This window comes from Crinia signifera, chromosome 1 (assembly GCF_055691185.1).
Source record: "Crinia signifera chromosome 1, ASM5569118v1, whole genome shotgun sequence".
Lineage (NCBI taxonomy): Eukaryota > Metazoa > Chordata > Amphibia > Anura > Myobatrachidae > Crinia > Crinia signifera.
Window position 1 is genome coordinate 311,693,589 of NC_139217.1, and position 21,077 is coordinate 311,714,665.

The 21,077-nt window shown below is 40.0% G+C and overlaps 1 protein-coding gene across 9 annotated transcripts in view; it reads right to left on the reverse strand.

Moving 5' to 3' along the window:
- Positions 1 to 4,259: 4,259 nt before the first annotated feature.
- Positions 4,260 to 21,077, reverse strand: part of TLE1 (TLE family member 1, transcriptional corepressor) — a 57,249-nt gene continuing 40,431 nt past the window's right edge. For 5 of the 9 annotated variants that reach the window (XM_083186168.1, XM_083186176.1, XM_083186171.1 and 2 more), the window contains 9 exons: positions 19,743 to 19,887; positions 17,848 to 18,044; positions 17,583 to 17,659; positions 14,294 to 14,543; positions 12,000 to 12,247; positions 8,578 to 8,725; positions 8,055 to 8,205; positions 5,487 to 5,563; positions 4,260 to 5,225 (listed from right to left, as the gene is read on the reverse strand). In XM_083186168.1, coding sequence (XP_083042294.1) covers positions 5,118 to 5,225; positions 5,487 to 5,563; positions 8,055 to 8,205; positions 8,578 to 8,725; positions 12,000 to 12,247; positions 14,294 to 14,543; positions 17,583 to 17,659; positions 17,848 to 18,044; positions 19,743 to 19,887 — 1,401 coding nt within the window. In that variant the 3' untranslated portion in view covers positions 4,260 to 5,117. The remainder of the gene's footprint in view (positions 5,226 to 5,486; positions 5,564 to 8,054; positions 8,206 to 8,577; positions 8,726 to 11,999; positions 12,248 to 14,293; positions 14,544 to 17,582; positions 17,660 to 17,847; positions 18,045 to 19,742; positions 19,888 to 21,077) is intronic. The other 4 variants (XM_083186169.1, XM_083186177.1, XM_083186172.1 and 1 more) reach the window with 1 other exon arrangement.

A 21,077-nucleotide genomic window follows, 5' to 3' on the forward strand; every position in this document is an offset into this window, starting at 1 on the left:
ACTTACGGCCAGTGGAGCGGACAGCCAGCAGGACGCCCGACCATCACAAGTGGTCAGGCGTCTGGGAGCGGAGCAGCACAGCGTGCGTGCATGAGGCCAGGCGTTTAGGTTTGTGGCAGATTGTGCTCTGCTGACAGGCATGGCAGTGACCTGACTGCGCAGTGTGATGTCAGGGGTCACAATGCACAGCCTGGGCGACGCCATGCCTGTCAGCAGAACACAGTAATGAGTAGTACACTGTGCCAAACAGCGGCAGTACTTAGGTACTGTATATACTCAGCGCTGCCCGACTTTAGTAAAAAATTGGCACGGGGGTACTAATCCCGGGATTCAAATCCTGTTGATTTTAAGCCAAAATCACGGGATCAGCCTCCAGCTTTATATGTACTCTGAGTTCTACAGAAATGTGTGATAAGGTAATTTGCAAAGGTAATAGTTTGGTGCTGGAAAAATTGTCACTTGCGGCCTATCCTGTGTAGGTGTAATTTATATTCAAATTGGTCATGGGTAGACGTTAAAATGTCGGTACAAAGGAATGTCACCCGACACCAGAGTGCACAGTAACCGGTGCTGTGCATTTAGGCGGACGGTATTTAGGTGTTATTATGTGTTTGTATCTTTGATTCTGATGAAACTCTTAATACATTTAAAAGTTAAATCAGATGAAAGACTGGTCATTTATTTACGGATACAAAGCCCTGTTCTACTAGTATGTCCATACTAGGGAAGGCACCAAGGCGATACAATCCAGGTGGGAAGTGAGTGGCGATACACTATTCAATATAACCGTAACTAAATATCTATAAGCAATTTCGGATCACATGATTTTTTATTAAAGAAATACATTATCCAGTGAAGTGGTTAAGGGCAGCACCTGCAAAAAGGTTCTGTATGGACTTTTGCAAGCTCTAATTGCACCTGCATATAATATGTATGCTGTGAGGAAGGGATTAGTACCAAGACACACACATTATATAATAAAAATTATATATATTTTATATATCCCCCAAAAAACAAAGTCCAAGCCTTGCCCTGTATATTCGCCACAAGTGTAGCACTCACATCATAATAAAGATGCAATGTAGTCCAATATAATACCAATGATTTGGTATTATATTGGACTGCATTGCATCCTTATTATGCCGTGAGTGCTACACCACAACACACAGTTCAAAAAAATAAGAGGGAACACTTAAACAACAATGTAACTCTAATGGTGCCCATACACGGTCCGTTAAACGGATCCGTTTGGGTCTTAATTAGCATGCATCGTATCGGATCGGATGCCTAGTGCATGCAATGCGATCCGATACGATGTTTAGCTAGTACAAAAAGTATGTGCAGCACATACTTTTTGTACCGTACTATGTGATGCGCGGGAGCGCGCATCGCATAGTACAAAACGGACGGTCCGGGAACGGACCGTCTATGGGTACCTTAAGTCAATCACACTTCGGTGAAATCAAACTGTCCGCTTAGAAAGCAACACTGATTGACAATCAATTTTGCATGCTGTTGTGCAAATGGAATAGACGACAGGTAGAAATTATAGGCAATTAGCAAGACACCTCCAATAAAGGAGTTGTTCTGCAGGTGGTGACCACAGACCACTTCTCAGCTCCTATGCTTTCTGGCTGATTTTTTGGTCACTTTTGAATGCTGGCTGTGCTTTCACTCTAATGGTAGCATGAGATGGAGTCTGCAACCCACACAAGTGGCTCAGTTAGTGCAGCTCATCCAGGATGGCACATCAATGCGAGCTGTGGCAAGAACGTTTGCTGTGTCTGTCAGCGTAGTGTCCAGAGCATGGAGGCACTACCAGGAGACAGGCCAGTACATCAGGAGACGTGGAGAAGGCCGTAGGAGGGCAAAAAAACAAGTTGCAGGTTCACACTGAGCACGACAGATGTGACAGAGTCTGGAGAGGACAAGGAGAACGTTCTGCTGCCTGCAACATCCTCCAGCATGACCGGTTTGGCAGTGGGTCAGTAATTGTGTGGGGTGGCATTTCTTTGGGGTGCTGCACAGCCCTCCATGTGCCCACCAGAGGTAGCCTGACTGCCATTAGGTACTGAGAGGAGATCATATGCTGGTGCAGTTAGCACTGGGATCCTCCTAATGCAAGACAATGCTAGACCTCATGTGGCTGAAGTGTGTCAGCAGTTCCTGCAAGAAAAATGCATCGATGCTATGGACTGGCCCGCCCGTTTCCCAGCTGAATCCAATGGAGCACATCATGTCATGATGCCAGGCATTGTAGGGAGGTCATACAGGCACGTGGAGGCCACACACACTACTGAGCCTCATTTTGACTTGTTTTAAGGACATTACATCAAAGTTTGATCAGCCTGTAGTGTGTTTTTCCACTTTAATTTTGAGTGGGACTCCAAATCCAGACCTCCATGGGTTATTGTCAGTACATTCAATTATGTAAAGAACAATGTATTTAATAAGAATATTTCATTCATTCCGATCTAGGATTTGTTATGTTAGTGTTTCCTTTATTTTTTTGAGCAGTGTGTATCTATCTATCTATCGTCTGTTTGGCACTCCGGATGAAATAACACAGCCGCAGTGCCTTCCAGTAGGTATACTATATAAGCAAGAGCTCCCTTGGGTATCTGGCAGGGTCCCTGTAGAAAAGCAATAGGCGGCACTACAGTCTTTTTTCAGTAAATGATTATATTTTGTAGAAGAAAATTTAAGGCATATTATGTAGATAGGTGTGTGACAATGTTTCAATACCCATTTAGGTCTTTTCATCAGGTCCAGAACATAAATATACATTACATAGTGCAGACAAAACAATAGTGCATGCACTATGTAATTATATTTATGTTGGTACTTATGAGTTATCTGGGCGCCCGATTTTTTGATTGTATGCCTTAAGTTAAGGCATACAATCAGATGCGATGCGATATCGCATGCGACCATCGGATGCGATGACCCGATTTTTCCATAGGAATCAATGTTAAAATGGACGGAGTCCATTTTAACATGGAATTCAATGGGAAAAAGGGGTCCTCTTCATACCCCTACTATCCAAGTGGGCATGGAGTTGGATATAAACCTGTGGCGAGCGTAGCGAGCCACCGAGCCCGAAGCTTGGCGAGCCCCGCGAGGGGACGGTATTCTATGTCCGCTCGCCACGCTTCGGGCTCGGTGGCTCGCTACGCTCGCCACAGGTTTATATCCAACTCCATGCCCACTTGGATAGTAGGGGTATGAAAAGGACCCCTTTTTCCCATTGAATTCCATGTTAAAATGGACTTAGTCCATTTTAACATTGATTCCTATGGAAAAATCGGGTCATCGCATCGCATCCGATGGTCGCATGCGATGCGATGTACCCGATCCGACCCGATTTAGAAATCGGGCGCCCGGATAACTCATAAGTACCTTTATGTTTTGGACCTGATGAAAAGACCTAAATAGGTATTGAAACCTTGTCGCACCTATCAGCATAATATGCCTTTATATTTTGTAGAAGAAAATTGATCATTTACTGAAAAAAGACTTGATTGCCACCTATTGCTTTTCTACAGGAACCCCCCAAAGGGAGCTCTTGCATATTATTAATAATAAAAAAAATAATAATTATATATGGACTTCAAATAGCTAATTGCGGTTTAAACCAAGGAGATGATTTATATTGTACAGACTAAATATTCATTAGTGATATTCATCATTAGTGCTTACAATAAGTCACAAGCTTATTTTAATTATAAAGCACACTGCAATGGTACATAGGCTGCCCCAACTCAATGTATAAATCTTACATAATAAAGAATAAATCAGTTTACTTAAGTTGATTCTTTCAATAAATAGATCAGTTGTGTGACTGTACCCTAAAAATAAAATGCAGTCTCATAAAATGATAATAAAAAAAAATAGACTGAAAAAATAAATAAACCACAATGTTACCATTATTATAATGCTTAGGGTTCCAAGTTTTCTATGTGCACACTTCTACACGAATCTAAATTGAGTAGCATAATTTAATATGTGTATTTGCATATTAACATTTAACTATAGTAACAGAGGGTGTATGCTGCAAACATCCGTATTTACATAAAACCCATATAATTTATATAAAGGTAACATATCATAGAACATCTTATATTGAGGATTAATGAGCAGACCACACAAATCCAAATCCATGACCTGTACAACCTAAAAGTACCCAATTGAGGTGCCACTAAAATCAACACACCCATCTAGAATGAATCTGAAAATAATATGAATAGGTACATATGTAATAATCTTAAACACATTTAATTGTATATACATAAGGAGCGATAGTTCAAGTTCAGGATCGGCACAAATTCTCAGGGTTCAGTAAGCAAGTATCCTGCAAATATTGGATTCAACAAGGAAGACCCTACTGCAAGTAAAGTTGATCAAGTTATAGTAACAGATTAAGACAGAACACTGCTTAAGAAACAGGAACAGTCGTCAATATGCAGCCTGCTAAGTAGATCTGAAAATCAATGAAGATGCCATTTAAAAACACACACACAATTAGACTATACCTATCACAGTGTAGTAAAAGAAGATGAGCTTTCTACAATCTTAGAAACTAGGTAATTACAAATCCTATATATACACCATGAGCATCATTTTACATATTGACACAATTACAAAAAAAAAAAGGTTGTTGGTACTAAAGCCTTTACTGTAGGAAACCAAATATATTTACATTTTATACAAATACTTGACCTTCAACAAAAATAAAAAAATTGACAGCATTTCTCTACGAAGTACAGGAGTTTGAATTTCAAGAATCTGGTAAATTACCCATGTTCAGGACATTTGTGATCTCTGTATGAGATATTAAAAATAAGACAAAACAAAAAAACAAACATTCTTCAGCAGACACATTAAGACATTAGATGTCCATTCTTGATTTTAGTTTGTTCCAGGCAGTTATATCCATATGTACCATATGTATAGGAGGTTCAGAACGTCTTTTTGCACTCTCTATACAGAGGTAAAAAAGTTTAATATCCATGGCAAAAAAGACCATCCTTTATGATAGAACAGTCTTTCTACTCCTACACAAGCAAGCAGATTTTGGCCCAGATGATCTTTAAAAAAAGGTAATATCCCAGTCATTTTTAGTAAATCACTTCATAGACTGTAGCCTTCTTGTCCCCTGATCCAGTAACAATGTATTTATCATCCACTGAGATGTCACAGCTCAGCACCGATGACGATTCTTTGGACTGTGGGAAAACAGAGGAGATTAATGTAGAACTCGAACTCACTAAACAATGGGGCAGATGTATTAAGCCTGGTGAAGAGATAAACTGGAGATAAAGTGGAAGGAGATAATGCACCAGCCAATCAGATCCCAACTGTCATATTTCAAACACAGCTGATTGGCTGGTGCGTTAACTCTTCCAAGTTATCTCCACTTTCTCTCTTCTCCAGGCTTAATACATCTGCCCCAATATTTCTAATTTTCAAGTCATCTTTGCTCTTACCTGGAATATACTGGCTCCATATGGCGTTCTCCACGCATTCAGAAGATTATCTTTCCCTGTACTTACAAACCATTTACCTGTTATACAAAAAAATATATTAGTAAAAAAACAACATACAACACTGGCTTTGTCATGTCAGATATTAAATCATTTCTATGAAAACATCTATATAGGAGGTGTACATTTCTGATGTAGAAGCCATGGGAGAAGTCAGAAATAGGTCCACTGGCTATAAAATGTCATGGACTTTCATGCGCAGCTTCTGAACAGGAAGCATGGAAGATTGTATTTGCTCAATGGATACGTTTATAGTTTTACCAAAAGTTTAGAGAAGATGAAGGTGCTATCCTATAGAGAACAAGTAGTATAGTGCTGGTGCACAGGACATATACAGCCATGGGAACCAAGTTAGCAGATCGCTATGTCAATCAGTTTATGGCCCAATTGGAAAAACACAGATTTGGAACACAGCTTGGTGCCAGGAACTTGGCGGCACAGCACAGATACTGTAATATAGACATTTTGTTGTTCTGTAAGGGGGAGAAACTAGATAGATACAGTCTGTTGGAATTTGAACAACATTTACAACAGTTCTTTTTTGGATCTGAATATCTATGTAGTAGAAAACAAATATGTTCTAGCAACACCCCATATATGTCAATAATATCGCCATAAGAAGTAAACATGACAATTGGCTTAATAGTATGTCAAATACTATGTCAAGCCCATACATCTGCAGGGGCGATCCTCCAATCACCTGCCCTGGAGACCAGATGCGCCAGTCAACGGCCAGCGATGGTCGCTAATTCATCGGTGAATTGGGGAAGCGTTTTAAGTCCCAATTCTGCAACCCCTGCTGGGATTGGGATTTGTTTTACACATTTAATATCACTGGTCCTCAAGTACGACAATCAGGGGATCGGAGGATTGCTCCCAATACACCATTAAGCCATAACTGCAGTGTAGATAATGATTGAGAAAAATTAGAAGAAACTGAAAAAAAGGTATAGGATTTAAATAAACTTACAAAAACTAAATAAGTCAACAAAATAGACAAGGAAGGACTATTAAAAACACAAGGAAATAAAATAGTATCAATGGGAATTCATTAATGGGTATAAGAGGCACCATAGAAAGATTGAAACTATCAAGAAGTAAGACATCTACTTCTGAAAGGATCCCAAAGAGTTAGCCTATAAATAAAAAATGCACTGCCAAGCAACAGTTGACAATGCCATGCTGCTGTTTACAGAATGGTACAGTACATTGTGCCATCAATACCACTGCATCATGCAGTGTGTATGCACAGCGTTCTAGTTCGGCCATCCTTCTGATGTGTACAAGGCTGTTATCAAAGTACTAAGAGTACCAGTGCTGAAAATCCTATGTGCTGACACTAATGTCAAAGGGGGAATATTAATCTCCTGTCACAAGGAAGCAATTCCGCTAATAAAATATGGCATGTTCCATCTTCAGATCTTACTCCCATGTGACAGAAGGAAAGTTCTACATTCCTGTCAATGCGATATCGCAGTGTTTTTTCAAAATGTTGTTTCTAAGCTAGAAAAGTGTTCAAATTCACATCATGTTTTCCGTTTTAAACCTGGGGTTCGGCCTGTTAATTTAAACCATCCTAATGGAAAGTTCACTGCTACTCACATTATCGGTAGACATATATTGCTTTCAGAATACCAAAAATCAAATGACTTGCTAATAAGCAGGAGATAATCATATCTGTTGAGTGCCAATCACATGCAGCACTATACAGAGAATTTAATTATGCACAGCAGCAGCCACTAATCCATTGGAGCATACAACTAACTTCCTGTCACACATACAAGTGCTCATAAGGCCAGAAACCAAATAACTTTCCACCACAGTCTGAGGAAGGTAAGAAGAGCATTTACAGGAGACTAATGCAAATAATGGGCATTAACACGTTGCCGCGCTGTGAGGTGTCAGCAATGGTAACTGACGTTGACTAGAAAATACCTAGTCCATAACCAAAACTTACCTGGGCAAAATTAAACAATGTATATATTATTAGGTGTGCAAAAATGAATAATATGACTGAATAGAGTGGTTTATAACTATGTTAGTGTTCCCTCTAGGCTGTTTTAGTGGGGCGCTGCGCCCTGCCCGATTTTTAAAGGAAAAAATGCGCCCTGCCCCTATCAGCACCCCGCGAAAACAGCCTGCTGTCTGTCCCGCCCGAGTGCACTGGTGAAGCCCAGCACCGCCGAAGATGGCGGTGCCCGGCGCTTTCCCGGCAGCTCAGGGACATAGTCACAGCCGGGCAAGCCCCCTTCAGTGATGCAGCGGCCCGGGCATGCCCCCATTTGTGATGCACGCCCAGGAATGCACCCTTTAGTGACGCGTCAGCCCGGGCACGCCCCCATTTGTGATGCACGCCCAGGCATGCCCCCTTTAGTGACGTAAGCGTGGGCGGTCTGCCCCTCTTATGCTGCCCCATTTCGTTCCTAGAAGGAACACTATATGTAATCTACCGGTAATTACAGGGACAGTCAGAACATCGTAGCAAATGAGAATTCTGATGCTTTTACTTACCACAGTAGGCAAACTTCAGAGACAGCACACAGCTCTCATGCAGATGCAACTGATATTTATCTGGTTTATTTACATGTAGTACTTCCACATTACTGCTCTCCATTCCTACTGCAAGCCATTCACCAGTTGGGCAGTATCCAAGAGAGAAGATCTAGAATCATAAAAATGGAATATAAAGCATGTTCACAAGTGATAAACCTTCACTTAAAATAGGACAAGCTGCAACACTACTAAATGCTTTGCAACTGGCCATATGCAATATTGTCCCTAAAAATGTGCCTGACCTAATGTATTTTTGGAAAAGCTCAACTCCAATTGGTATTTATTTACCAGTTATTTATATAGGGCACACATCCCACAGCGCTTTACGGAGAATATTTAAACATCAGTCCCTGCCCCAGTGGAGCTTACAATCCATACCAGGGAAGAGAAAAAAAAACCTCAGCATGATTCTACCTTATCTAGGTAGAGAAATAATACATGAGCTCACAAACAAAATGTGCTAAGTGATCAAAACAGTTACCTGTGACGTAAAGTCATGTTGTTGGAGCTGTCGCCCTTCGCGCAGGTCCCAAGATCGCACAGTGTTGTCCAAACCTCCTGTCCAGAGCTTGGTACCATCGTTAGAAATATCAATACAGCTGGCTCCATCTGTGTGGCCCTGGAATTGCCTGATAAGACAAACAAAATTGAATAATGATTTCCTGCCAGTAAGTTAAGTAAACATCGCTGCTGTTAGCTTTGGACTTTTCCCTGCATGTGATGTATTTTGTAAATGTAACAAACAGATTTAACATTGTCATTATTTAGCAAAAATAAAATAAAAATATAAGTCAAGTGTGAAAAAGTATACCAATGCCTTAGGATTTTGTGGAGCCACCTATACCAAAAATAACAGAGTAAATATGTTGTAAAATCCTGAACTTCAACAGAAAATAATTAAAGAACATTGGCCCAATCACATCACTATTCTTGTTCATTAAGGTTTTATGGTTTTTCAGTGTACACAGCTCTCCTGATGTCCCAGAATAATGCAACTGAATTGTATTTCTGCATTTATTTTGATAAAACTCTGGTTCTTTTAAAAGCCATGCAATCATAGATTTGCTGGTACGTTTAAACAATTGGCCGATTATGGCTAACTGTTGGTAGTTTGACAGATGGACTCACAGTATGTGTTGTAAAAGGGGAGCAAGCTCAATTGCCTAATTTATCCTTTCAAGATAGGTGAATCCCATGCTATTAAAACAAACCTGAAACCCTGATTTAATGGTCAATTTTGCTAGGGAAAGGTACAAAAAGTAGTGCAAAACAAAGCCATTTATAAGGCAATGGGAATTCTCTGAACCATAACGTACTATAAACGGAGATTCAATACTAGTCTAGGAGTGCAAGGCTGCCAAAATTTCCACAGGTACGGAACGTAAAAATCACCCAAGCATTTTCAAAGTATTTTATAAAAGAAAAAAAGTCACTGAAGGCTTCTCAAGCTTCAGCGAATATGTTCAAGTACTCCAGAGTGAGTAGACTAAGCATAGATGGTAATCCTGACAAACTAATGCTAACTCACATTAATAGCTCTCATTCACCAAGAAACCCTTCCACACGCTTTACAGGAGAATGTTCGATGGACATATAATATGTAAAAAAAACAAAACACAAACAGGTTTTTGGGTGACAGGGATCCTATTTTGTCTGTTATAACAAACCAATTTCCACAACCAAATAATCATGTCAGCAGTCACACAAGGTGGCTGCAGTGTGATGGCATGAAAATGCTTTCATTTTTTAAGACCTAGACAACGCCATAATTTCAGGACCCATGAACAATGTTCCAGAACACACAGAAGTTGTTCCAGAATGTGAAAAGCAGTTAGAGCTTGAACAGCAACCAAGGTTGCTCAATTAAATCTGTGAGGATTCTTCTTTAACCAATAGGAAAGATGGATAGGATTATATAGAAGCTACTTCATGGCAGTCAAGAACTGGTATCCAATCATTGCGTTAAGTGTTAGTAAGCCGTGTCAACCAGTTAGTAAACAGTGTCGAGAACACGGAACTTGATCCCGGGACTTTTCATTTTCCACTGTCCTAAATACCGGGTTAATGTGCATTCATGTTAAAAAAAAAAAAAAAAAAAGGCAGTGGGAAAGCTGTATAATGTAATTCAGGTTTTACCTAATATCAAGAACAGCAGTGTGAAAAATACAATACAGAAAGTGGACAATTCTTTATCCCAGTTGGCCATAACATGCTAAACCCATTTCCATAGGCAATAGCAAAATCATTAATACAGCCACACTTGTAAGAAGGAAGCAGATGAAGAGAATGTGAACTAAAACTAACATTAATCTCCCAATCTCCATAGCAAAGGAAATCATCCTAAATATGCAACCATTCAACTATTCGTATAAAAACATACTGAACCAGGGGTACATTTTTTCACTCTACTATAAAAGCTTTGTATATAAAGGTTTGTACAAACAATAAAAACCCACTAAAAATAGCAAATGCATTTAGCAGGATCATAGCACTTTGAAGGAATAAAACAATCAGAGGAGGTTATGCCAAAAGGACACTGACTGTGCCTATTTAAAATTACATCTGAAGGTTGAGAGGAAAATTATCAGAGTCCCAAATCTGTCATGTGCCTGCCAAACAGCCTGTAAAGCCTCATGGATTTATTCCAGACAGAATAGTTTGCTGGCCTTCTATACAAGTAGGGTTGCCAACCTAATAGGATTCAAAAAATGTGAGCTACATACAACCTAGCTCTAAGAGCAATTAAATAAAAATCTATGCTAAGCCTTGTTTAACCCTTTTGGCATTCACTGCTGGTATTAAGATATTCCAACTGGCAGGGTCATGGAACATAAAACACAAAAGGTCAGTTCCCAAGAACTGTGTCAGCATTCCTATGCTATAGAATATTACCCTCAATCAAATCCAGATCTATGCATTAAGATAAATCTGGCTCCTGTGTGAATAGGTACGAATAGTATTTTTTTTTCTCAAACAGACATGGAAATAGGTTGTAGAGAACTGCGAGAAATTCCAAAGTATGAAAAATAAAACATTGCTGTATCGTGTAAACACCAAGCATCCACCACTGCTGATCCAGTCAACACAGCTAAAAGCTCTCCAAAGGAAAAACTCTTCTTGGGGTACTGTAATTGTCCTGCAACCTAGTAGTTCGGCCCAATATTTTCAAATGCCTATTTAACCCTTTGAGTGGCAAGAGAATTTGTCAAAATAGGTGTGAAAAGTGACAAACATTTTTATTCATCATAATAACCTGTAATGTTTAACTTAAATAGGGGGGGGGGTAACTTCACATTTTTATTTATATAACAAATGTGCAACACTGGCATCTTTAGCAGTATTTTTGCACATTCCACACAGATAGCACTCAAAGGGTTAAAAGCCATCTGAAGAAATATGTACAACCTTGACCTAAAGAACAATTCATGGTTAAGCCAGCATCATCAAAATATGCTGGCAGAAAATGTGAAAAGGTAGCGATTGTAACGCAACAGAAGCCATTTTCTTTTCTTTGTTCTGTGTGAAATCAATGATAAAAAGTAACATTTTATGAATAAAGAAAAGCTAATAAAAAAAGAAAAACCATGCAGCCGAGCAGAAAATTTTAGAACAAAATGTGCGAGGGTGTTTCTGTGCATATCAGAAATCCTGAAAGTGAACCTACTGAAACACATTACAACTGTCATGAGACTAGAAGAGGAAAGAACATGTACATCAATTACGCAAAGTTCAAATATTTTCATGGGAACTCATAAGGCTATACAATATGCCCTTTCAATTAGGCCAGCTTGTACTTTAGAGTAAGTGGCTTTGTTTTATTAGGTAACGTTCCTTTTTATGTTGACACACAACATCTCAAATAAGTTACTTCCAATATGAGATCATACATTTGCTAAGGTTTACCTTACAAGCGTCTGATTGTGTAAGTCCCACACTGCAATGTTGCCATCACTACAGCAGGAGAAGCAGACCTTGGAATCAGGGCTAATAGCCAGAGCATAGCAGGCAGGAGCAGATGATGTCAGCTCGGCTTTTATACGTGGGGTAGGAGCTGCCAGGTCCCATATGGATAACGTGCTGGCTTCCCCTCCGACAATCAAGGTGCAGCCATCAGGTAGTAATTTGCATGATCGGATATAGTTATCTCTGTTCTGTAAAAATAAGGGAGGGGTGCAGAGAAGCGATAGATGTGAAGCCATATATACAAATATCTATCTTAGAACAAACATTACTTCAAAATACTGTATAGCAACAAATTGATTTCAATGTGCTTCTCATAACGAAAAAAAAAAAAAAAAAGAGGAAACTTAAAGTAGCATAGACCCATTTTCCATGCAATCTCCAAGTATAAAGATCACTAATCAATCTGTCTAGAACGCTTAGAAAATAAGCACGGTTCACTCCATGTATGTCCCCAAGCGAAAGCGGTGCACAGTCTCGCACGGCACCCGCTCATATCTTGAGCATACGCAGCAAGATCTACAAGACACTGAAGTTTGCACAGATCATTCTGCACACATCGATCTACAGTATATAGTGTGTATAGGGAGAGATGTGCTAAGCGATCTGTGCTACTACATCACTTCGAACACGCCGGCACATCGCCCCATGTGTATGGGACTTCTTAGACACAAACTACAAATGTAACATCTACTGGGGAACTTAACTCCACTCCCACCTTTCAGATCACATAGGACAACCATACATGACAAGCCATCAGCACTACATTAGAAGCTAGCAGGGAATGAGAGCTATATAAATGATTGTGCTGGATTATAAATTGACTGGATCTTGTGTTTAAAACAGGAGACCAATTACTTTGTTTAAACCAATAGCATGTATTAGGCATTTTAATATTTACACGTTTGTTTTGTCTGTTAAATTGCTTGCATATGTAATACTAAAATGTGTTGACATGGAGAAAGCAAGGAGGAGCGATCCCTTAAATACATTCTAAATTGCACCCAAATCAATTACTAAACTTGGATAATTAAAAAACGTGGATATATTTTTTATTTCTTGAATACAAAAACCCCTCAACTGTAATGTCTAATAAGTATGCTTAAGAAGCTCAGACTAAGTGGGCCTGAAGATTCTTATTTTTCCCCTTTTATGTTAAGTTTTGAGGGGGGAAATAAAAACCCACCACAAGCAGATGGAAGGAAGCTTTAAAAGTTGACATATCATATCACCTGTAAAAATGGGTGGTATGGGGGCATAAAGGTGCCCATACACTATACAATTGCTCGGTGCGATGTGTGCAGGACAGCGTATCTCATCTCATAGCTCAAAAAGTATGTGCTGCACAGACTTTTTGTACTAGATTGCATCTCAGTGCATTGCAAAACGTATGCGATCTAGTCCAAATTGCATACAATTGTACCATGTTTGGGCACTTTAATATTAATTTGGTATCTGTTCAGCCACCTAAATTCTTAGTCAGACAGTGCATCAATGACACCACTGGTTCTCCGCATACTAGCTGCGTTTTATTGCAGCTCACAAAATGGATGCGTTCACAAGCGTGTAAGTGACATGTATTAACACACAAGAAGAAACACAAAAAGCCTCTAAACAAATAAATTGCAGAAAGAGCACAGCACATTTTAAGGGCTTCAGTTTCTACTGGATTCAAGTAATATTTAAAAACAGAAAAAAAAAAATATGCTCTATTATTAAAAACATAAGTATTTGCACAGGTACATTCCATGAAATGAACGACAAAAGCAGACTTTGTATGGCAGTAGAAGCCAGGGTAAACAAACACTGTAGCAACGCCAAGTTCTAAGATTATTTTTCACAACCGTCATCTAACAATTTTCAACCACCTACTTGGCAAACAAGAAGAGCAAACATGCACACACTCTGGAGATCACCAGGACTATGAATGCACTGAAACAGAATGCTTTTTACTACACAGGAACACAAAGCACTACTCAGGTGAAGCTTCACGCAAGGCAAATGACCATAAGCAGCATGCATACAATACCCGAACTGGTAAATAAAATGATAAATTAACTAAACATACCCTATTCAAAAAAATAACCAGATTATTTTCCATAAGTCTAGGTCACTGATTAGTTGCAAACACGGACCAAAAATAAATCTAATTTAATAAATAAAAGAAAATCACTATTAAGGCTCAAGATCCCAGTAAAAAAAAAATGACCCTCGAACACAAGTTCCTGTTCTCTTACCAGGCAGTCCAGCTGGGAGACGGGGCTTTTGTTGCCAGGTTGGCTAATGTCCCAGACTTTGACACAACCCTTCCCACCGGTGTACACATGTCTTGTGGGGTTGCTGATGGTAACCGCACAAACGACTTCTCCGTGATTTAGAGTGTTTATCTGCCGTGCGTGCCGAGGGATTCCTGGGCCAATCAGCGCGTCAGGAGGGAAAGGGACAGGCTGCATCTGACCGTCAGCAGTAACATGAAAAGAATAAGCCCTGGAAGACAAAGAGTCATGCATTTAATGCCTAATTTCTAGCTGAAGTATCTCATTAATTGCAAAAATTTCCTTCCTTCAAAGAACCAGCAGAACTTCTCACTATGTTTTTACAGAACAGAAATACTTAACATTGATTACATTTCATTAGGATTTTGCGTGAAACGTGTAAAACAACTAGAAACCTATTAATATATAGGAGTATTTTCTCTCCTGTCATACACCCCCTCTAACGGCTAAACAATCTAAGTCAGAACATCTGCACATCCACTTATTGTAAGAAATACTTCAACTTGTGACTCTGAATATCCAGCTTTAACTAAAGTGCCTGCAAAGGATGCCCCCTCTCTACGGTGTAAGTGTTTATACTAATTATACTTTATGAATTAGCAGTGCCAAAACACTATTCCCAGCTGCGGGGCACTTCCTATATATTTAGACATGGTTTGTAAAGTATATAAAAAGAACTTTAATTTATGATTAAATAGAACAAGGCTACACATCAGCACAGCAGACCTTCCCTTTGCCCCGGCCCATGCCAGATAATCGGTACACACCAGGAAGATTTAATTAATGAGGCAACACTGATCCGGCCTTCATTAATACAGATTGCGCTGCATGCGATATTGTCCAGTTGGCAGCGTAGTGTGGTGGTATAGAAGATTTAGCATGTAATAAGAGTTGTGAACAGCCATGTAATTTGATCAGGACTTTAACACAATGGTTATTCAGTCACCCCAGTGGCACTTATAGTAATATCTACTTCTCTTTTTATATTTGAGCTAAAGAACCATCCTAGAAGATATCTGCAATCAAGTAGCATTTTAGCACTTATTGACCTTCATCGAATTTAAATAAAGGGCAAGATGTACTAAGCTTGAAAGGTGATGGCTGGCGTCATGCGGGGGAAGGGCGGCACTTCAGGTGGGGGAGGAGGAAGCACTAAAATGATGCTGCTGCCTCCTCCAAAGAAGTGAACGGGACCCAGGTTGCTCAACCCAAGTTATGCGATCACACTACCCAGCAACCCGGGTCCGACCTGGGGGAAAAAACTGGTACTTGTTTCCTAGCACGGCGCCACCGATTTTAATTTTATGCAACCGAGTTGCAGAAAATCGGGGTCAATTGCATGCGATGCGATTGACCCGACCGACACGATTTTTTACATTGGAACCAATGTTAAATGGTCCCTGAGACTCGATTTTACATTGGCCCCAACGTTAAAATGCCCCCCAGACCCCATTTTTCATTGTATGCCTCCCCATTGTTAACGCCACGATCAATGTGAACCCGTAGCGTGTCGAGCGCAGCGAGCCCGCGAGGGGCGGCTGTACGTGTCCTCCGTCTTTTTCATACCCCCACTATCCACATCAGCGTGGAGTTGATGTTTTATAGTGTGGCGAGCGCAGCGAGCCACCAAGCCCGAAGCGTGTCGAGCCCCGCGCATTACTTCAGACGTATTACGCTTCCGCTCGCCACACTATATAAAATCAACTCCACGCTGACGTGGATAGTGGGGGTATGAAAAGGTCGGAGGGGGAAAGCAGCTCAGTGTGTATGCATACACACTGAGCTGTCCATACACATCCTGTCCATACACACTGGGCAAAATCTCAGTGTGTATGGACCTTAACTATTTCAATAACAGAACCACTATCAGTGTCTCAGTCTACATATTCTTTGCATTTTAGCAAGCATGGACTAGTGATTGTTTTGGGGCACTCTCTGCTCTTGAATAATCTCACAAGTTTATTCATAGAGTAGATGTTAAATAACCATTGCCCAACAATTAGTGCAATACATAAACTGAGGCAAATAACACTTGAAATTTCACAGGAGGGAAAAAACAAACAAACATGTAACTGACATTTAAGTCCTCTTCAGTGCTAGCAATTATCACTGCAGTGCCTTTACCAGAGCATGGCTGTGTCCTGACAAAGCTTTATTACATTCATGTTAGGGTCAATGACACCCACACACAACTGAGATGTAATTATATTCTATGTGAAAGTGCATTGTAGAGAACAGTCATAATCACCATACAATTAAACATAAAAATAAGTCAGTACAACAATCAATTTAACACAATGCATAACACCAGACGTGTGATACAAACAGAAGTAGGAGTCAATTTCTGCTGCATAACGGTTTATCAATTAGAATAGCACCACACAGTCACAGGGCCTGGTTACTGGCATTTACATAAAGGGATTGTAATCTGTAAAATCGGGTTGCCAAACATGTTGGATTTCATTGACCAAAGGAGGCTGCAGATTGTTACGGTATGGTAATATTCAGCAGATTTGCAGACCATTACCAGTATTTTATTATTAAAATGGGCACTTTACCTATTTCAAAATCTAATCTTGGCAGATATTTTACACCGATTCATTCATTGTATGGGCACATTGAAAAAGGTTTTGAATTTACTAATGATTTTTTTATATTTGGAGGTCAAAGTCTTTGTTTAGTAAATCTAACCAATAGACTAGAAAGCCCTGAGCAAGAGAGCTTACATTCTAAACATTAATGGTTTTTGTTTTTAACTATAGTGATATTTCATGGCATTGTTACTGTGTCTTATTGGCCACACTCTCTAGATCAGTGGAAGCCAACTCCAGTCCTCCACACAGAATCACAAGTAAAGTATTTAGCTCCACCTGTGGATCTTTTAAAATGGGTCAATGAGTACAGCTGTGCACCTGCGAGGTGAGCTGAAAAACATGCACTGTTGGTAGCTCTCGAGGACTGGAGTTGGCTACACCTGCTCTAGATCGCTTAGAAATGAAGCAACTGTCGCTCTGAGTGTATGGCTGCTCGATGCCAAAATGCAGTATAAACCTAGCCCCAGCCAGTGTTCTCTCAATTGAAAACACTGACCGTGACAGATCACTCTGCACATCGCTGCTGCTTGCTGATCCCATGTGTTCTTATCGGGGACTATGTTGGATACCTGATAAAAGCAGGTATCAGTGCCAATCTGATGCATAACTACATAAAACAAACTTTAGGCTACAAGACATGAATAAGTGGTACTTACGGCTTTCCCCCAGGGATTCCAGCTAGGTTTGGAGGCATTCCAGGCACTCTCATATGAGGTGGAGGATCAAACCCAACCTAAAAAAATTGAAAGGAAAACTGAAAAAGTTCTTTCAAAAAGGACTACCAAACCTGAAAACGGGGATATGCTTGAAAGAAGCTACAAAACTAATACATACTGTAGTAAGCATCTTAGATTAGCAGTACAAACAATAAAAAGATCAGTACTACAATAAAAGGAAATCTAAATGGAGCTTTGCTCTTACCATCGGGGATCGTCCGTATGCCACAACAGCAGCCGCTGCAGCAGCGGCGCTCATCTGTGGGGACATATTATGTAAACTTGCATATGCAGCTCCAGGACTGGTTAGTTCACCATTCATACCAGCATGAGGTACCATTCCAAAGGGAGTAGCATAGGGGCCAGGAACTGCTAGTGGTGTCCTCAATCCAGCAGCAGCTACTTATATGAAAGAAAGAAATAAAAAGGATATTTAAGCATATTTGTATTACACAACTACAAGTACCAGTAGAAAAACAAACAAACAACAATAGTCACTCAACAGGGCAATGCAGCCTCACTTGTGGCCTGTACGTGCAGCACTATGCGTCTACAATATTCTCATTAAACTGATGCCTGGGTGATGGTGTGAAATGCCGACTCCTGTAATACACTTCTCGCATAAAGACACGACAATACAGGGTTCATCATTCACATCAGTAGCACAGAGCAGCAATAATTTAACTCTTTCCATTCCATTAAATGTACTTAAAAAAAAAAAAATCTAAAAATGTTACCGAAAGCCGCAGAAAGCTTTAGGTCAGGCCTAGCCAACCTGTGGCTCCCAGCTGTTGCAAACTACAAATACCAGCATGCCTTGCCCCAGTTTTGCTTTAAGAGAGAGTGCTAGAGACAATGCATGCTGGGACATGTAGTTTCACAACAGCTGTTGAGCCAAAAGGCTGGCCAGGCGTGCTTTAGGTGGTCTACACACTTGCACTGATTGATAATATGGTGAAGACTAACGCATCGGACCGTATTTCTTTGCTCCACTCCTCGATAGTTCATTGGCTAGATTTGTACCACATGGTGTGATGAGCCTTCATAGGACTACATGAGGAGCCACCGGGCCTTGAGAGTCGCAGCTAAGTGATCTTTAGATGAGCGCCTGCTTTGCTTTGTGAATAAAATGAAATTCTGAATATTATCACCATGCCTCTGACACAGCAACGCTTTGCAGATCAAGATTTTAGTTCCAAGGTGGATACTGCTTAGCCACATGACCTGACCAGATCACAGAGGTTCCCCACTTCCACTTATAAGCAATGACACTTAGAGGGTGATAATAGTCAGTACTATATAACATCTCTAAATGTTCACTGCTAAACATAAGAAAATACAAACATCTAGTTTTATTAAAGTGTACATTGGACCTCAGTGACATCTCTGAAGCTGCATACCCAAAAGGTAATTAACGCTTTAGGATAAGCCACTTCCTTTTATGCATATTCTAAAATGTATGAACCAGTGTATTATTAAAAAGGGCTAAAATTGTGTTGCAGAACCAATTTGCTATGGCAGAGTGCATAACATCTGTTGCTAGACACTCTAGATTTCCACGGAACGGTATTTTTTATAGTAATGGAACTCCACCCTCTAACAGTGACATTAGTCTGATCTATGTTTACAAGACAAAAAAAAAAGATAAAAAAGGCCGAGATATTTGGAAGTAATCGAAATCTAGGCCAGACTCCCGAATTTTAATAGCTCCTTCACAAAAGGAAAATAGATTTCTTCCAGGATTTACATGAAAGGACTTGCCTGTGAAAGTAAATATCACTGCGTTCACTTGGTGTATGCATATAGCAAATATTAACCAACTGGAACTGGGAATTATGGGTTTGAGAACAGCATTACATTGAGAATAAGTAGATGGATATCTTCTGTCTGCCTTTCTGAAAACTGGAGTATTTGGAATTAAAATAAAGCCAAGTGTAAACAGTGACTGAAAGTGGTGCAGCTGCAGAAATTGAGTGCAAACATCTGTTATTCATCAGGCTTCTTCCATGGGAGACGCACAAAACATTTAAAATTCATAGGGTAGAACGTACACAACATATGCAACGTAAACAGAGCAGCAAAAGAATAAAGCATTCTTACCAGCTTGGTTGACCAGTGGGTCCATGGAGGGAGGCTTGCCAAGTCCTGTGCGCAGACCTGACGTAGCACTTGTGCCGGGAGTCGGAACATCACTGCGAGGAGTTGGCGTGCTTGATTTCAGAACAGGCGTGCTGGCTTTTTCATGCTAGTATCATTAAACAAATTAAATGAGTATTATTTTTAATCCAGGCCATATTACACAATTTATCACAACAGCAGCTGGGATACTGGGCATCAACTACCAACTGCTTCAGCCAATTTTCATAAATCCACACAATGTTGACAGCATTAACTTGTGAGAAAGAAATGTTGACCTTTAATTCATCTGCCAAATTGAAAACTCAGATCTGTAGAAAGACTTACACATTTTTATAGCTACAGCAGCATAGAAAAGATGGTTTCAAACTAATGTCTAAACCCACAGATAATTTCCTCAATGTGGGCTTTTCACAGAGCTTGACAAATTAAGGTTTATTTGGCAACAAAAAACAAAAATCTCTCTACATCCAGTACACTTACAATTGGCCTACTAAGCTCTGTGGAAAATGAAGGTCTCATGAATTTGCCATCACTTAATTCAAGGATGAGCGCCAAACTCAATGTTCAATGTAGGTCGTTTTTCCAGTGAAATGCCTTACAGGCTGAGCTCACACGAATACAAATCACACACAACACATACACAGAAAAACCAACAGAGTTGGCTTTTTAGCATTCTTAGTGCAAAATGTTAAGTAGACTATTTACAAACAGAAAAGTACAACAAAGTAGAAGACTAGCACTACATTTTATATCCCAGACATACCAAGAAATATATAGTGCAGTGGTTCTCAAACTTGGTCCTCAGGACCCCAAAGAGATCAGGTTTGCCAGGTCACCTAGCAGGTGCACAGGTGTATTAATTTTATCATGGACACAATTTAAAAGACCAATAGACAGAGTTCATTATTTCAATTGAAAGTATAGGACGAGAACTAGAAACCATGCGCTATTTGAGGGCATAAGGATAGAGTTTGAGAACCTATGATATAGTGTATTTGAGAACATTGAAGCATTTTCCAAAACATCATTCAATTAGCATTGTGCCAGTTAATTATAAAGCCAAGCCGATATTGCTTGTGCCATTTTTCTTTTTTTAAATTACATGCTGGTCTTCTTTCTATCAATATCTGCCAGCGTTGTCAGTCATTAACTTACCAGTGAAAAGCCCAAAATAATGACTTAGGGGGTTTTCAATGCAGGGTCACAATTGTCGGGCTGACCCGACAGTCATGACCCTGTCCTGTTCTTGGCCGGCTCGACACTGAATCGGCAGGCGGGATTCAATGTCCCATTTGC